General features: G+C 35.2%; 1 protein-coding gene across 1 annotated transcript in view; it reads right to left on the reverse strand.

Moving 5' to 3' along the window:
* Positions 1-16,851, reverse strand: part of SCCPDH (saccharopine dehydrogenase (putative)) — a 46,905-nt gene that overhangs the window by 22,939 nt on the left and 7,115 nt on the right. Inside the window, exons 3-9 of the mRNA XM_007167176.2 lie at positions 16,405-16,485; positions 13,816-13,945; positions 11,665-11,714; positions 5,587-5,717; positions 4,315-4,432; positions 2,386-2,505; positions 2,240-2,296 (exon numbers count right to left, since the gene is read on the reverse strand). Coding sequence (XP_007167238.2) covers positions 2,240-2,296; positions 2,386-2,505; positions 4,315-4,432; positions 5,587-5,717; positions 11,665-11,714; positions 13,816-13,945; positions 16,405-16,485 — 687 coding nt within the window. The remainder of the gene's footprint in view (positions 1-2,239; positions 2,297-2,385; positions 2,506-4,314; positions 4,433-5,586; positions 5,718-11,664; positions 11,715-13,815; positions 13,946-16,404; positions 16,486-16,851) is intronic.

Consider the following 16,851-nt stretch of genomic DNA (forward strand, 5'->3'; position numbering starts at 1 on the left):
GTTGAATTTTATCAAATGCTTTTTCTGCATCTATTGAGATGATCCTATGATTTTTGTCTTCTCTTTTGTTAATGTGGTGTATCACACCGACTGACTTGCATATGTTGAACCATCCTCGGGAACAGGGTCAGATTTGCATCATAGATTTCTTATACAGCAGTGGGAAGATGAATTAGAAAGAAATCATAGGAAGGCTATGAACAGTTCAGCTGAAAGATAAGGGCCTGAACTATTAACAGAGTGAAAAGACAACCCCACAGACTGGGAGAAAATATTTGCAAATCACGTATCTGATAAGGGATTAATATACAGAATATATACAGAGCTCCTCGAACTCAACAATACAGTACAAAAATGGGCAAACGACATGAATAGACATTTCTCTAAATAAGATATACAAATAAGCCAATAAGCACATGGAAAGAAGTTCAACATCACTAATCATTTAGGGAACTGCAAATCAAAACCATAATGAGAGATCACCTCACAACTATTAGGATGGCTACTATAAAAAAAAAAAAAAAGGAAATAGCAAGTGTTGGTAAGGATGTGGAGAAATTGGAACCTTTGTGCACAGTTGGTGGGAATGTAAAATGGTGCAGCTACAGTGGAAAATAGTTTGTTGGTTCCTCAAAAATTTAAAAATAAAATTACCACAGGATCCAGCAATTGAATTTCTGGGAATATACCCAAAAGAACTGAAAGAAGGGTCTTGAAGAGATATCTGCACACCCAATTTCATAAAGGCATTATTCAAAATAGACAAAAATAGAAGTAACCCAAGTGTCTATGGACAGATGAATGGATAAGCAAAACATGGTATATACAATCAGCCCTCCATATTCATGATTTCTGTGTCCACAGACTCATCCAATGTCAAATCCAAATTATTCAGGAAAAAACTTCCAGAAATTTCCAAAGAGCAAAACTTGAATTTGCCTCATGCCACCAACTATTAACATACCATTTACAATTATTTACATAGTATTTACATAGGTATTATAAAGTAATCTATAGATGATTTAAAGTATACAGGACAATGTCTATAAGTTATATGAAAATACTATGCTATTTTATATAAGGGACTTGAGCATCACGGATTTTGGTACCTGTGGGGCATCCTGGAACCAATCCTCTGAAGATACTGAGAAATAAACCTATATACAATGGAATATTATTTGGCCTCAAAAGAAAGGAAGTTCTGACACATGCTACAACATGGATGAACTCTGAGGATATTATCCTATGTAAAATAAGCTGATCACAGAAGGACAAATTCTGCATGATTCCACTCATGAGGTTCTAGTGTGGTCAAACTCATAGACACAAAGTAGAATTGTGTTTGCCAGGAACTGGGGAAAAAGGGGAAAGGAGAGTTATTTTTTTAATGGGTATGGAGTTTCAGTTTTGCAAGATGAAAACAATTCTGGAAATGGATGGTGGTGATGGTTGTATAATAATATGAAAGTACTTGATACCACTGAACACTTAAAAATGGTTAAGATGGGGAATTTTATGTCGTGTATTTTACCACAATTAGAAGGAAGAGAGAGAGAGAGAAGAGAAGAGGGATAAGAGCCTGAACTAAGGTAGTTGTGATGGATTTGGAGAAAAATCTAGAATGATGCCTACGTTCAGGACTGGGCAGATGACAGTGCCACCAACTGAGATGGGAAATACAGAAGGAAGAAGAGGGTTTGGTGGAAAGAAGTTTAGATTTTACACGTGAAATCTGAAGTGCCTGAAGCAGTTATATTGAGGGTACCGGACAGATGGTAATTCAACTTATCTACCATGGGGATCCAGGGTATGTGAAAGAGGAAAGGGAAGGGAAGCTTGGGGGAGGGGGAGAGAGGACGTAAAAAAGGAGGAGGTAATGAAGGAGAAAAATTGAAGAGTAAAAGTATTTGAAATCTCTATGAAGTAAAGAGAATATAATTTCTGGAGCCAGATAGCTGGGTTCTCATCCTAACTTGGCCATTTACTCACTATAGGATTTTGGCAAATTTCTTAGCCTCTCTGTGACTCATTTTCCTCATTTGTAAAATGGAGATAACACCTCAAGGACTGTTCAAAAAGACTGAGTAATCTAATTTATGTAAAGAACATAAAAGAGTGTCTGAAACACAGTAAGTGCTTCATCAGGTCTTAGCTGTTATTTTCACTACACTGAGGAAAAGTAAAAATGAAATAAAGAAAAATATTATTTTAGAGACCTGGATACAAAGGAAAGGGTTACCTGTTTTTGTGTTGGACCTTGTTTTGAAAAATAACCAAAGGAGAAGAGCCATGGAAACTAAAGGAAAAAAAAAAACCTTTAGTGATATTTTCAAAAATTCATGGAAAATACTTCTAAAGGTCTAATTTCATAGAAATATTACTTACTTTTATGAGGAGTTGCCTTCCAATGCCAAACTTCACAAAGAATAAAAAGAAAAGTCCAGCAAACATCAGCTTAATAACAGAGGTGACACCTCCCACAGTTACATAAGCAGCATACTGAACCTAGATGAAGAATATAAAGTCAGGATGTTACTCCCTACTTTCTTAGACCAAGTAATACAAGAATGTTAGCTACTAATAACTTACTCTATAGTCATAAATATCGAACAAAAGCAGTTTCCATTTTATGAATGTGTCATAACAAAAGCTTGTTCAGAAATCAGACACTGGGAGGACATTTTTAAAAAGAAATTATTAAAATGGGCAGAAGGCCTAAATAGACATTTTCCAAAGAAGATACACAGATTGCCAACAAACACATGAAAGGATGCTCAACATCACTAATCATGAGAGAAATGCAAATCAAAACTACAATGAGGTATCACTTCACACCAGTTAGAATGTCATCTTCAGAAAATCTGCAAACAATAAATGCTGGAGAGGGTGTGGAGAAAAAGGGAATCCTCTTGCACTGTTGGTGGGAATGTAAATTGATACAGCCACTATGGAGAACAGTATGGAGGGAGGTTCCTTAAAAAACTAAAAATAGAACTACCATACGACCTAACAATCCCACTACTGGGCATATACCCTGAGAAAACCATAATTCAAAAGTAGTCATGTACCACAATGTTCACTGCAGCTCTATTTACAATAGCCAGGACATGGAATCAACCTAAATGTCCATCAACAGACGAATGGATAAAGAAGATGTGGCACATATATACAATGGAATATTTTATGGAATCAGCCATAAAAAGAAACAAAATTGAGTTATTTGTAGTAAGGTGGATGGACCTAGAGTCGGTCATACAGAATGAAGTAAATCAGAAAGAGAAAAACAAATACCGTATGCTAACACATATATATGGAATCCAAAAAAAAAAAAAAAGGGTTCTGAAGAACCTAGGGGCAGGACAGGAATAAAGACGCAGACGTAGAGAATGGACATGAGGACACGGGGAGGGGTAAGGGTAAGCTGGGACAAAGTGAGAGAGTGGCATGGAGCTATACACACTACCAAATGTAAAACAGACAGCTAGTAGGAAGCAGCCACATAGCACAGGGAGATCAGCTCGGTGCTTTGTGTCCACCTAGAAGGGTGGGATAGGGAGGGTGGGAGGGAAAAGCAAGAGGGAGGAGATATGGGGTTATACGTATATGTATAGCTGATTCACTTTGTTATACAGCAGAAACTAACACACCATTGTAAAGCAATTATACTCCAATAAAGATGTTAAAAAAAAAATTGTTGCAAAAGGTAATGAGCTCCCCCTACTTGAACACAAAAGTCCACATAATCTATATATAAAAAGTCCGTAACAATATACCTGAGTTTAACAATTATACATTATAGAGTGTAGACTCCACTTACAACCTCTTCTATAAGAAAATACTTTTTTTTTTTTTTTAACTTGAGATAGTTTCCTCTTCAAGTCTCAGCAGTGGGAATAATTACTTCCCTCACCAAATGGAGTAGGATATTTCTCTAGAGGTAGCAAGGAGATAAGAGAGAAGTACCTAGACACCTCCATAAGCAACAGAAAGAGTATTAGCAGCTGAAACTCTGAACAGGACTGTTGGGTGTTTACGATACCAGGATTTCCTATATTGAACTTGCTGCTATTGTGTTACATTAAAAAGGTATTCAGAAGGTCAGATTTGAATTATGGGAGAAGGCTATTACCACCCCCCATAAAATGCAAAATGTTCTACACTACTAATTCTTTATGCTTCCAGAAACTGAAACATGCACTATTTTAGCTCTTTCTTTTTTTGCTTTATAAACATAAAAATCCTACATTAAAATGATAGGGGAACTGAAACAAACATAGAATACTCTTTATTAAAAAATAAATCATATACACTTACAGGTGATTGCTCTAAATTTTCGTGCAAGTAACGCTGAGTCCGCTTCACAACAGACACATCTGCTCCCAAGAAAGGAATGGAATAACTGTTGAGTTCTCTGCAGTAAGAAACTGGCCACCTGCAAGACAGAAGCATGTTGCATCTTCTCCATTTACAGTGACCACAACTTCAACTGGTAAATTTCTGAATAAAAACCTTAACTCTTCTTGAGGCAATTAATAACAGTAAAGATGGCAGATCTGCTCTTAATTAAAATTTACTTCAGTATTTGTCCTTTGTTCTCTACACCTGCATCCAAACAAATGACAAGTTGGAACAATGTAGTATTCTTCATACCATGGGCACTTAACACATATAGTTTAACCATGTTTTATACCCCATCAATTTCCCTAGATAATGATAAAAAGAACACGCATTTCAACAGCCAAACTCTGAGTTTAGAGTTCTCACATATAAATATTATTAATAGGTTGATTAATATACATAAGTTCATCACATTTTTACTGCATGAAATTTAACTGATGTTTAATTTTTTTTTTTCACACACACACACATTGTATTTTATTTTTACAAGAGATAAATAGACTGACACCAAGCATTGTACATGGATGACCACAACAAAAGCAACAATGATTGCAATTACCAAACATGAAACACACTCATACTATGTCATAATATTGACATTCAGTCCAGTAATCCTCCACTGTAATAGCTCCTTTACTTTGCAGTGAAAATTGATTTGCATATTCTTTGCCTCTGAGTCCTTGTGGGATTTTTTTTTTTTTAATTCAGACAGAAAGTCACAAAAATTATACTCATCCTCATCAGTTCACTCAGTCCCATGTAATTAATTTTTTTTTCATCTTGATCTTTTGTTAGCACTTTTATGAGTTCATCAGTTTTTCATTAGAGTTCTGAAAATGCTTATTCATTCAGTTCAGCAGTACAGTCAGTTACCAGAAACCTGTACTTGTCAGAGTCTTTTCCATGAATTTCTTGAAGATGAAACCCTTTTATAGGAACATATTTGATATTGATAGTGAAGTCATAAAATTGATTTTTTCCAGAATTTTCCCAGAATCCAAATGTATTATTATATATGAAGTACTTAAACTTAGGGTAACATATTAATTATATTTTATTTATCTTTGAAAACAATCCTGAACTCACTATAAAAGTCTCCAGGCTTTTCTTAGTAGCATATGTTATTAACAGTCAGATAGACAACAATACGGTTAGATAATCTGAAGAATAGATTTTGAGATAATATACCTTCTTTTCAATTTTGGACCAACAATTGGGACAGGCTTCAAATTGGACTCATTTCGTAGTTTTTTCAAATTACTCTGATCTCCAAAACCATAAACCGCTGACTTCCAGGTACCATCATGAATGCACAACCCCTAACAAAATAATTCAAGAGTTAAAGCAACTTGTCTTAAAACTGACACAATATTGTAAATTAACTATACTCCAATAAAATTAAAATATTAGAAGAAACATGTCTTAAGGGATAATTACTAAAATGTAAAACCAAGTAATTTATAACTGATACAAAGAACGTTTCACCTCTGTTTGAGCAAGGCATAATCCCTTATTTAATAATCTTGAGATAAATTTTTATGACTGGCTAGGCAGCAGTGAAACTCATTAGGTTTGATCACATTCACTATTTACACCCTATTTATATATTATATATTTACAAACATATGCCCTTTCTTCTTTCCTCCTACCATTGTTTATGCTCTTTTTAATAAGTTTCACCTCATCATTTTCACTCAACTATTTATCACTGATTGCTTTAAGCAGAAAAAAAGAAACACTAAAACCATTAGAAGATTCAGGTTTTCATATAACAGCTTTGATGAAACTGAAAGGTAGAGAGGCACCAACCTAATTTCCATTTTGGTACAGATTAATTTCTTCTGTTTGTTAAAACTAAATCAGAGCTAAAAGTCTTAGGAGTTTGATTTGTGAAACTATCCTCAATCTGCACCTAGCCAATTTGACCTATTTGCAAAGATTTCCAAAAATCAGGAGAAAATAGTTTTTTTAAAAACGTTAAGAGTATCTTCTCATACAAATAAGCCATCAAAAAGGCAAAAATTACATTCCATTTTAAAAACCTTTTATTTTGTTGAAAAATAGAAAGAAAAGTGCACAAGACATAAAAGTATAATTTAATGTAATTATGAAGCTAACATCTATGTAAACCCAGAAGGCCCTCCTTCTGTCCTGCCTTTGTGGTAATCAAGAAAACTCCTTGCTTTTTTAAGAGTTTTACCACCTAAGTATTCATTTCTAAATAGTGCAGTGAGTTTTGCCCGTTTCTAAATTTTACAGAAATGGAACCATATAATGTATATTCCTTGAGTTTGGCTTCTTTTGCTCAAAATTGTGATGTTAGGATTCATCATGTGTTAGAAGGACCTCCTACTCTGCTGTTGACCTTCCATTTTCTTAATGGTGTCTTTTGATATAAAAAGACATACTCAATTTAAAATTTTAAATGTATTCCACTTTTTTTTTTATATTTAATGTCTTCCGTGTCTTTTTCAAGCAGTCATTCCCTGTACAACATGGTGACTATAGTTTATATTATATAGCAAATTAGAAATTTGTCAGGAGAGATGATTTTAAAAGTTCTTAGGACTTCCCTGGTGGCGCAGTGGTTAAGAATCTGCCTGCCAATACAGGGGACACGGATTCAATCCCTGGTCCGGGAAGATTCCACGTGCCGCGGAGCAACTAAGCCCGTGCACCAAAACTACTGAGCCTGTGCTCTAGAGCCCGTGAGCCACAACTACTGAGCACGTGAGCCACAACTACTGAGCCCATGTGCCACACTACTGAAGCCCATGCGCCTAGAGCCCATGCTCCTCAACAAAAGAAGCCACCGCAGTGAGAAGCCCACGCACTGCAACGAAGAGTAGCCCCCGCTCGACACAACTAGAGAAAGCCCGCATGCAGCAACAAAGACCCAACACAGCCAAAGATAAATAAATAAATAAATTTTAGAAGATTGTTTATATGCTTAAAAAATAAACATATAAAGAGCTGCTGATAATCAGATTCCAAATAAAGAAAAGTTACTTCAAAAAAAACAAATACAAGTTCTCATCACAAGAAAAAAAACTTAAGTATGGTGATGGATGCTAACTAGTGGTGATCATTTTGTAATATAAACAAATATTGAATTATTATGTTGTACACCTGAATAGTACAATGTTATATGTCAGTTATACCTCAATAAAAATAAATTAACAAAATAAAATATATTTCTGGAAAAAAAGAAGCCATTCCTGACCCTGAGGCCATGAAATGTCATCTTCTAAAAGTTTACTCTTTTGCCTTATGCATTTAGGTCTATAACCCACCCAAACTTGATTTTTGTACACAGTGCAAAGTATGAGTCCAATTTCATTGTTTCCCCATACCCATCATCTCCTGAAAAAGACCCTTTACCATAAATCAAGTGCTCATATATGCACAAACTACTCTGAGTTCTTTATCCTAATCTGCTGGCCTATCAATATCTCCCTGCCAATGTAACACTCTGACTTAATAATGTCTTGATATTCAAGAGCATCCTTCTACCTTATTCTCCTTTAAGAAAGTGTTGGCTATTCTTGACCCTCTGCACTTCCATATACATTTTAGAATTAGTTTGTCAAGTTGCACACTAAAACAAAACAAGCAAGCAAAAAAAAAAAAACCTGTTTGCGATTTTGATTGGAATTATATGGGATTATAAATTAATTTAAGGAAAACTGACATTTTAACAAAATCGAGTCTTCCAATCCATGAATATGGTGGATTCTTCCATTTATTTGTCTTCTTTAAGGTCACTCAATAACATTTTATAGTTTTCTTCACAGAAATCTTGTACATTTTACATCCCTTATTCTTAAGTACTTGATTTTTTAATGCTACTATAAATGGTCTCTTTTTAAAAAATTCATTTTCTAACTGTGGCTGGTATACAGAAATGCAACTAATTTTTATATTACTGTTGTATCCAGCAGCAATAAAGACTAGAGTGGAAATAAATAAAACAGAGAATAGAAAAACAATAGAGAAAATCAATGAAACCAAAAGGTGGTTCTTTGAAGAAATCAACCAAATTGAAAAACCTTTAGCTAGACTGACAGAGACAGAGAAAGAAAAAGAAAGAGAGAGAGAGAACTCAAATTACTAAAATCAGGAATGAAAGAAGGGACATTACCAACCTTACAGAAATAAAAAAGAGTATAAGGGAATACTATGAACAACTGTATGCCAACAAATTAAACAACCTAGATGAAATGGACAAACTCCTAGAAAGACACTGTTATGGATTAAATTTTGTACCCACCCCAAATTTATATGTAGAAGGCCTAACCCCCGGTACCTCAGAATGTAACCTTATTTGTAAGCAGGGTTGTTGTAGATTGTAACTAGTTAAGTTGAGGTCATACACATTGGAGGAAGTGGGCCCCCAACCCCAAACCACTGGTGTCCTTATAAAAAGGAGAAATTTGGACACACGCACATCATATGAAGATGCAAGAGAGGTCTGAGTGATGCATCTACAACAAAGGAACACCAAAGATTGCAAGCAAACCACCAGAAGCTAGGAGAGAAACATGGAACAGATTCTCCCTCACAGCCCTCAGAAGAAACCAACCCTGCCAACATCTTAATCATGGACTTCTAGCCTCCAGAACTGTGAGAACAACGTTTCCCTTGTTTAAGCAACCCAGTTTGTGGTACTTTATTACGGGAGTCCTAGGAAACTAATGCAGACACAAACTACCAAAACGGACTTAAGGGTATACAGAAAATCCTAACAACCTATAAGAAGTGAAGACATTGAATTCTTATTATCTCTTCACTGATTTCTAGTATAATTTCATTATAGTCTAAAACATACTCTAGAACAGGGGGGTGGGCCAACTATTTCTGTAAAAGGTCAAACTAAATATTTTAGGCTGTGTAGGCCACATCTGGTCTCTGCTGCATATTGTTTTTTTTATTATAGCTCTTTAAATATATTAAAATTATTCTTAGCTTGCAGCCATATAAAAGCAGGCCGTGGGCTGACCCTGCTCTGGAGCTGCACTACCTGGTATGGGAGGCATTATATAGCACATATGGAACACCTTCATCACTGCGGGAAGATTTACTGGACACCACTGTCCTTGAGTATATGATTCCAACTCTCTGAAATTCTTTTGAGTCTTGCTTTATGGTCTAATACACAGTCTAAGATTCAATTTTTTATGTAAAGTAACAAAGCTTAAGGGGAAAAGTAGGATAAGGAGTAGGAGGAGAACAATCCTGTGCCAAGGGATGCATAGAATCAAGGGAGTTATCTCTGTCCCTCCTTGTGAAATTAAGGCTCTGTATTTTGCTTTAAGGGGAATAAGAAGGAGCTGCATTGATTTTGATGTTTTCAAATGTCTGGTCCTGATTAAGGCCCAACTTTGAGTCCTTATAATAATAGGACTTAATAACATTTATTGAGTGATTGTAAAGTGCCAAACACTGTTCTGATTTATATTCATTGACTAATTTAATCCTCAGAGCAACCATATGAAGGAGACACTATTCTCATCTCCTGTTACAGATCATCTCCTGCTCCTCTTTCAAAAGAAGCCTCTTTTCTAGCTCTGTTTTCTCACTATCTCCCTGTAGTAGACATCTGTTTTTTGTCAGTCCTGCACTAATTTCCTGCAGGGAATTCTTAATTCCCCTGTCCTATGTTCTGCTTATAACACTCTCTTTCCTATTGGGAGTTTGTTACGTGTTGTTGTGAAGGGCTTGGCCCTATGATTCCCTCTCCAGAGGCCCATGACCCAGGCCTGGGCAATCTTATTACTCCATTACCCCAGGTCACACTGTTTGGCTCAAGAATGACCAAATGATCCAATACTTGACTAATCTTCCCTATCTTTGAATATTCAAACTCTGCTAGCTGTTCCTGGGAAATCATGAACCTTATGGACAATGCATACCTGGGGCTGCCAGCACCTTCCCCCCCGATTGTGAGAGCCTACACTGAGGAGCACAGAAGTAATGCAGAGACAGGAAGAGGAAGAGAAAAAAAATGAGTTCCGATAATACCATTTGAATATCCAGATCCAGCCATACTGTTTATTTGCAGATGTTTGGTTACATGAATCAATAAATTCCTTTCTGTTTTGTTGGTTTAAACCAGGTTGAGCTGGCTTTCTAACTCATGTTCCCCAGACCTCCAAGCATGTCCTTCTTTCTCATTTCTAAGCCTTTGTTTAGGTTGCTGCCTCTCACCTTCCAAATGTTATTCACTTTTCAAGGTTCAATTTAATAAGGCTTCTATGAGGCATTCCCAAATTACTCAGGCCCACTGTCACTTCCCTTTATTCTGATACGCTACTGGATATTATCTGTAACCACAAATTTTAGCAAGTTTTATATAGTTCTTCATGTTTATTCATCTGAACCTACAATCCAGACAAATAAAACCATTACTTAAACATGCTCCACTCCATCCCACAGTTACATCTTTATTAAACTATTTCCTCTCCCTTATCCACATCTCCTCAGCACCAACCTTTAAAATTCCATATCCCAGCTTCTCCAAAAAAGTCCTTGATCTCTGGCCTCCCAGCTAGATGTAACTCCCCATTCTCAGAATCCTATAGTATTTCATCTGACCTCTTTAATAACAATTTTTGTCTCCTGCTCATCTAAATGATTACCTCTTTAAGGGTTTGCATGTTGTTCATTTATGTGTCACACTATCTTGCACTACTATATATACTTGCATTACACAATATTTGAAATACTGAATATTTTTTAAAGAGAACAAATACTTATGAAGCCTCAAGTACAGACAGAGAATTGGGTTAGACACTACTGGCAGTAAAACTACTACCACAAAACATGGTCCTTTCCCAGAAATGCAACTATCTTATGCTCCCAAATAGACCATAAATTCAGTAAGATTACATTTACATTATACATTTCTTGTATGGCCACAACAGCACCTAACTCCAAGTTAGGCACATAATAAAAATGCACTGATTTGCACTAAGGTGATAATTTTCTAGGCTGACAACATTCATCACATAACAATGATAGATCTTTAGTGTTAGGATGATGGTAATTCATTCTAATAATTAACTGTGCAGTTTTAAACAAATTCTATTTTAAGTCAAAATAACTCTCAGCAATCTTTACTTTTTAAAATTAAACAGTGACTTTCATACACTAAAAATTACAACTGTATATACAATTTAATTAATCAAAACCTTTTTAACAGGCAAGTATCATTTCCAAAATGTTTTTAATATTAACAAAGAAAACACGTGACAAACAAAAACTAACCTCAGGTCCTGAATGTATAGTCAGGAAACTTTCCACAGCAGTCAATGTACCTAAAAGAGAAGGAAAATGGTAAAAGTAAAATCAAATAAAAATCTATTAACCCAGGGTAAGTAATAATAAGCTATTCCTATTCATTTAGGGAACATTTTTATTAGGCCTACAGTGATTTAATCAGGAAAATCTGTGCTATAATGGTATTATTAGGTTATTGTAAACAGATTTAAGGAGCAGCTAAAGCCAGATAAATTATCAGAAAAATAGTAGTTTAGTATAAATTAACTGCTGGTACTCACAAAATCTTTTCTAGTATTCCAACTGACATTGCAAAAAATCTCTTCCAATAAGGCAACAATTTAGCTCACTGATTCTGGAAGGCCATCAGTTCTCAAAACTACATCTATGGGAATTATTCTATTTTCCAATATGAGAGCTTTCAAGAAGACTCATTAGTAGTGACTTACAATGAATATACAGAAACCCTACCAAAATGGGCCTTTGTGATGGCTTATTAAATACTTAAAGTAAGGCTATTTAAATGAAATAAAAATATAATGAGTAAAAACAAAGTAGAAAACCAAGGCCAGAAAAAAAGGGGAGAAATCAATTATATTAACCATGAGGACTAATACATACGTATAGTGGTTAAGTATTTAATTAATCTTTGAGCTTATCGAGAGCAGTAAGACAAAAGAAAAACATAATGGGCTAGCTAATTCTCAAAATCTGATAAAATATATCAATTTGTTAAGAGACAGTATTCCTAGTTTTAGTTCCAAGAGAAAATTAAAGCATGGGGCCTTAGAAAGTTGACACTGAGCAAGGTAACAAATAACCACACCATCCACAATGACGTTACAGCAGAAAAGAACTAAAGCCACATAAATATCACTTATCTGACACTGTCAAAAACCAAGAATAGATCATTAAACTCTAACTCACTGGAGAGGATTCTGAGAGTTGTTAAGAGAAAGTGGCCTGGATACATGGCTCTTTGATCTAACCCTGTGCACAGAAAGAACATGTATCGCCTAAGGCAGTATGTAATGAAATGTGAGCCACCTGAATCAACAATTAGCTGGGGTATTTGTTAAATGCTGACTCCTAGGTTTCAGTGTCTGAAAAAAAGTTTTAAAATAAATCTTAAAGTAATATTTCTCCCTTAAAAATAAAAAAGGACCTATTCAAAATAACAACTATTAAATATTTAAGAATAACCTCAATAAGAAACATGTAGGACCACCATGAAAAATAGTCTAAACTTTTTCAGTAAATGGAGATTTTTTTAGTAAGTTTTTTTAATAAATGGAAATATACCAGATCCATGGGTTGAAAACTAAATAAATATTTTAAAGATGTTCAATTCATGCCCTTCTCTTTATTGGGAATGGTTCCAGCGTTTCATCATTAAGTATGATGTTGGCTACTGCTTTCTGACATTCACTGTGTTAAGAAAGTATTCTATTCCTCAATTTCTAAAAATCTAAAATCAATAAATGGCGAGCATGCGTGTTACCTTTGTTGAGCTTTGGTTTCAGAGTTACCTTTCTAATATAAACTGGAATACTTTCCATATTTTTAAGCTCTAGAATGGTTTATATAGAATTGGACTTACTTGCTTCAGGTCATTTTATAAAGGAACACTTTTTATATATGTATAACATTCCACTGTTTTACTATAATAGTGATTTTTTTCCATTCTTATTGTCTCCATTTTATAAATGAGCTAAAAAAGATGTCAAAAACCTTGTTCAATACTTTCTAGCTTTGTTCATTAAAAAAAATTAAAACTTTCCAATTATAGTATGTGTATAAAGTATACTTTAAGATGTATTAATTACTAAACAAAGCAAGTTTGAATTTATAATGCCTGCCAAAAATTTTTTTCCAGAAATTTTATAGCTATAACCACAACTAAATTCTAATGGAGAATTCCTTCCTTTAGAACACTTATAGTACTATCCATACCTCAAAAAACAATAGTGTCAATATCATTTTCTAACAAGTACAGCTATATTAAAAACAAAGTATGTGTTTTAATACTACCCATTAATAGTTCTGTTTCTTTTCTCAAGAAGATTTTAGTTCACCACAATTACAAACATGAAACACCTCTATTTTAAATTCCATTATTGCTTCTTGATCAATAATTACCATTCATTTTATTTCTGGTATATATTACTCCCAGATCTGCTGGAATGGAGTCAAAGCCACTGCTTCCAACGATATAAGCCCCTTTTTCTGCAGCTTTCTCATGATACTTCCAATACATTAGTTCCAGAAACTAAAGATTCAAGACAAAAGATCTGAATCAGAGCTACGGAGAAACATCTAGACCAAAATTAAATGATTTACCTTTAAAAACAAAGCAATTAAACTGTGAAAATGCTAACCAAGATGGCTGTGCAGCAAAATATTAACTGTCAAATAGTTGGCACTTACTCAGCAAACATACCTACTATGTTCCAGGTGATGTGAGAGGTATGCAGATCTGACTTAATTCATTTTTTAGAATGACTTTTAAATGCAAAAGTAATACCTATTATGAAAAATTAATATATAAAAGTTCAAAGAAAACAAAAAAAAGTTACCGCGAATCACATCTTCCAGATGAACATCATTACAGACATATATCTGTGCACATATGTAAGTAGAAAGAGTGGTAGGAAAGGAGGGAACGCAAGAAGGGAATAGTGTCTGTTCAAATTCTCTGCCTGTTTTTTTTAAAAAACAGTTTTAGATTTACAGAAAAAAATTGAGTACTAGAGAGTTCCTAGGTACTCCACACTCAGTTAACCTAATCATTACATCTTTTACATTAACATCTATTATAATTAATGAACCAATACTGATACATTATTACTAACTAAAGTCCCTATTTTGTTCAGGTTTCCTCAGTTTTTATCTAATGTCCTTCTTCTGTCCAGGATCCCATTCAGGATACCATACTACATTTAGTTGTCATGCCTCCTTAGGCTCCACTGACTGTGATGGTTTCTGAGACTTTCCTGGGTTTTGATGACGTTTACAGTAGTGGTCAGGTACTTTGTAGAATGCCCCTCTATTGGAAATTATCGCATGATTTTCTCATGACTACACTAGAGTTACAGGTTTTGGGGAGGAAGATGGGGTAAAGTGCCATTTCCTGACGTCATATCAAGAGTACATACTATCTCACAGACATAGAAAATAAACTTATGGTTACCAAAGTGGGAGGGAGGGAGAGATGGATAAATTAGGAGTATGGGATTAAAAGATACACACCACTATGTATAAAATAGATAAACAACAAGGATTTACTGTGTAGCACAGGGAACTATATTCAGTATCTTGTAATACCCTATAATGGAAAAGGATCTGAAAAAAAATATATATATAGCTGAAACACTTTGCTGTACATCTGAAACTAACACAATATTGTAAATCATTAAAAAAAAAAAGAGTACATACTATCAACATAATTTCTCCCTGGTGATGTTGACCCTGAATACCTGGCCGAGGCAGCGTTTGTCTGGTGGCTCCACTGTGAAGTTTCCCCCCCCTTCCATACTGTACTCACTGGAAGGCAGCGACTGTGCAGCCCACACATAAAGAGGGAGGAGTGAAGCTCCCCCTCCTCGAGGGCACAGGAGTTATGTGAATTATGTGGAATTCTGAACAGGTGATTTGCCTCTTTTCTTCCCTTTGCCCATTTTAAATTGGGTTATTTTTTTTAATTTATTTAATTTAATTTAATTTATTTATTTTATTTTTTGCTTGTGTTGGGTCTTTGTTTCTGTGCGAGGGCTTTCTTTAGTTGCGGCGAGCGGGGGCCACTCTTCATCGCGGTGCGCGGGCCTCTCACTATTGCGGCCTCTCTTGTTGCGGAGCACGGGCTCCAGATGCGCAGGCTCAGTAGCTGTGGCTCACGGGCCCAGGTGCTCCGCGGCATGTGGGATCTTCCCAGACCAGGGCTCGAACCCGTGTCTCCTGCATTAGCAGGCAGATTCCCAACCACTGCGCCACCAGGGAAGCCCCTAAATTGGGTTATTTAAGTTTGCATTTTTGACTTATATATATTCTGGATCATTACTAGGTTTTGATGCCACGTTCATGGTACTTTATAAGATAACTTAGAAGCTTTCCACCATTTTCTTTGCTCTAGAATATGTTAAATAAGATAGGAATCAGTTTCTTTTACATTCATATTTCCTACCTCTTCTTTTATCAGTCTTGGTAATTTACACTTTCTTAACACTTTCCAATATACATCACCAACTGATAAGCTCTAAGTATATATATACCGGCACACTGATGATGGTACTCAGCAGAGACTATAGGGACATATGAGGTTACAGTTATAAAGGAGCTAGTGCAGCTCAGTGCTTATTAACACTCCACTTCCTGCAGTGTTAATTCAGGCAAACCTCAATGCAAGTCCTAGTTTTTCTACTTAATGGTTGCATGACTCTGAGCAAGTTTTATTTTTAATTAATTCTGTTTACAGCATGCAGTAGCAATATAAATCAACACATCCTATACACAAAAGCCATGGAAGAGATCAGGATGTAGGGAAGAAAAATTCAAGAAAACTGAAGCTAAGACCTTACCATCATGCTCTCCTTCAAGCTTTCAATGAAATACCATCTCTAAATGCTACGGAGTCATCACCTTCTAAAATCTGTCTGCAAAATTACACTAAATATTTTTCACTTTAACAGAAAGTTGTATTGTTAATTGTTCCTTCTTTTCCATTTTACATACCTGAGGTTCTCCACAGATGTCAATATAGCTAGTTCCATTTTCAACACATGCTTTTACTACAGGTTCTCCATAAAATCGGTACTGGGGGAATAAAGAAAACCAACAGTTTACTCTTACTTAGCAAGCTTAAATGAAGGAATACCATTGAGTATTGGAAGTACAGTCTTCACTATTAAGAAATCAAATGTTAATAAAGTAGCCTAATGAGAAAATAATGTAAACTGCAATTTACTGACTCTCACAGTGTAAATAAAAGCATGATGGAATTACCTCTAACTGAAGACAAAGTCAGAAGTTTTATAAAAGAAGTGACTCATTTGAGTTGAATTCTGAAGAACGGTAAGGATTTGCCAGGAAAAAGAAAATCCAAATAAAGGGAAAATTATATGTAAAAGTGTAAAAAAGGGTGATGCTCAGGATAGCTGCAGCACAGAGTAGTGGAGAGGG

The sequence above is a fragment of the Balaenoptera acutorostrata genome, chromosome 1, assembly GCF_949987535.1.
Source record: "Balaenoptera acutorostrata chromosome 1, mBalAcu1.1, whole genome shotgun sequence".
NCBI lineage: Eukaryota > Metazoa > Chordata > Mammalia > Artiodactyla > Balaenopteridae > Balaenoptera > Balaenoptera acutorostrata.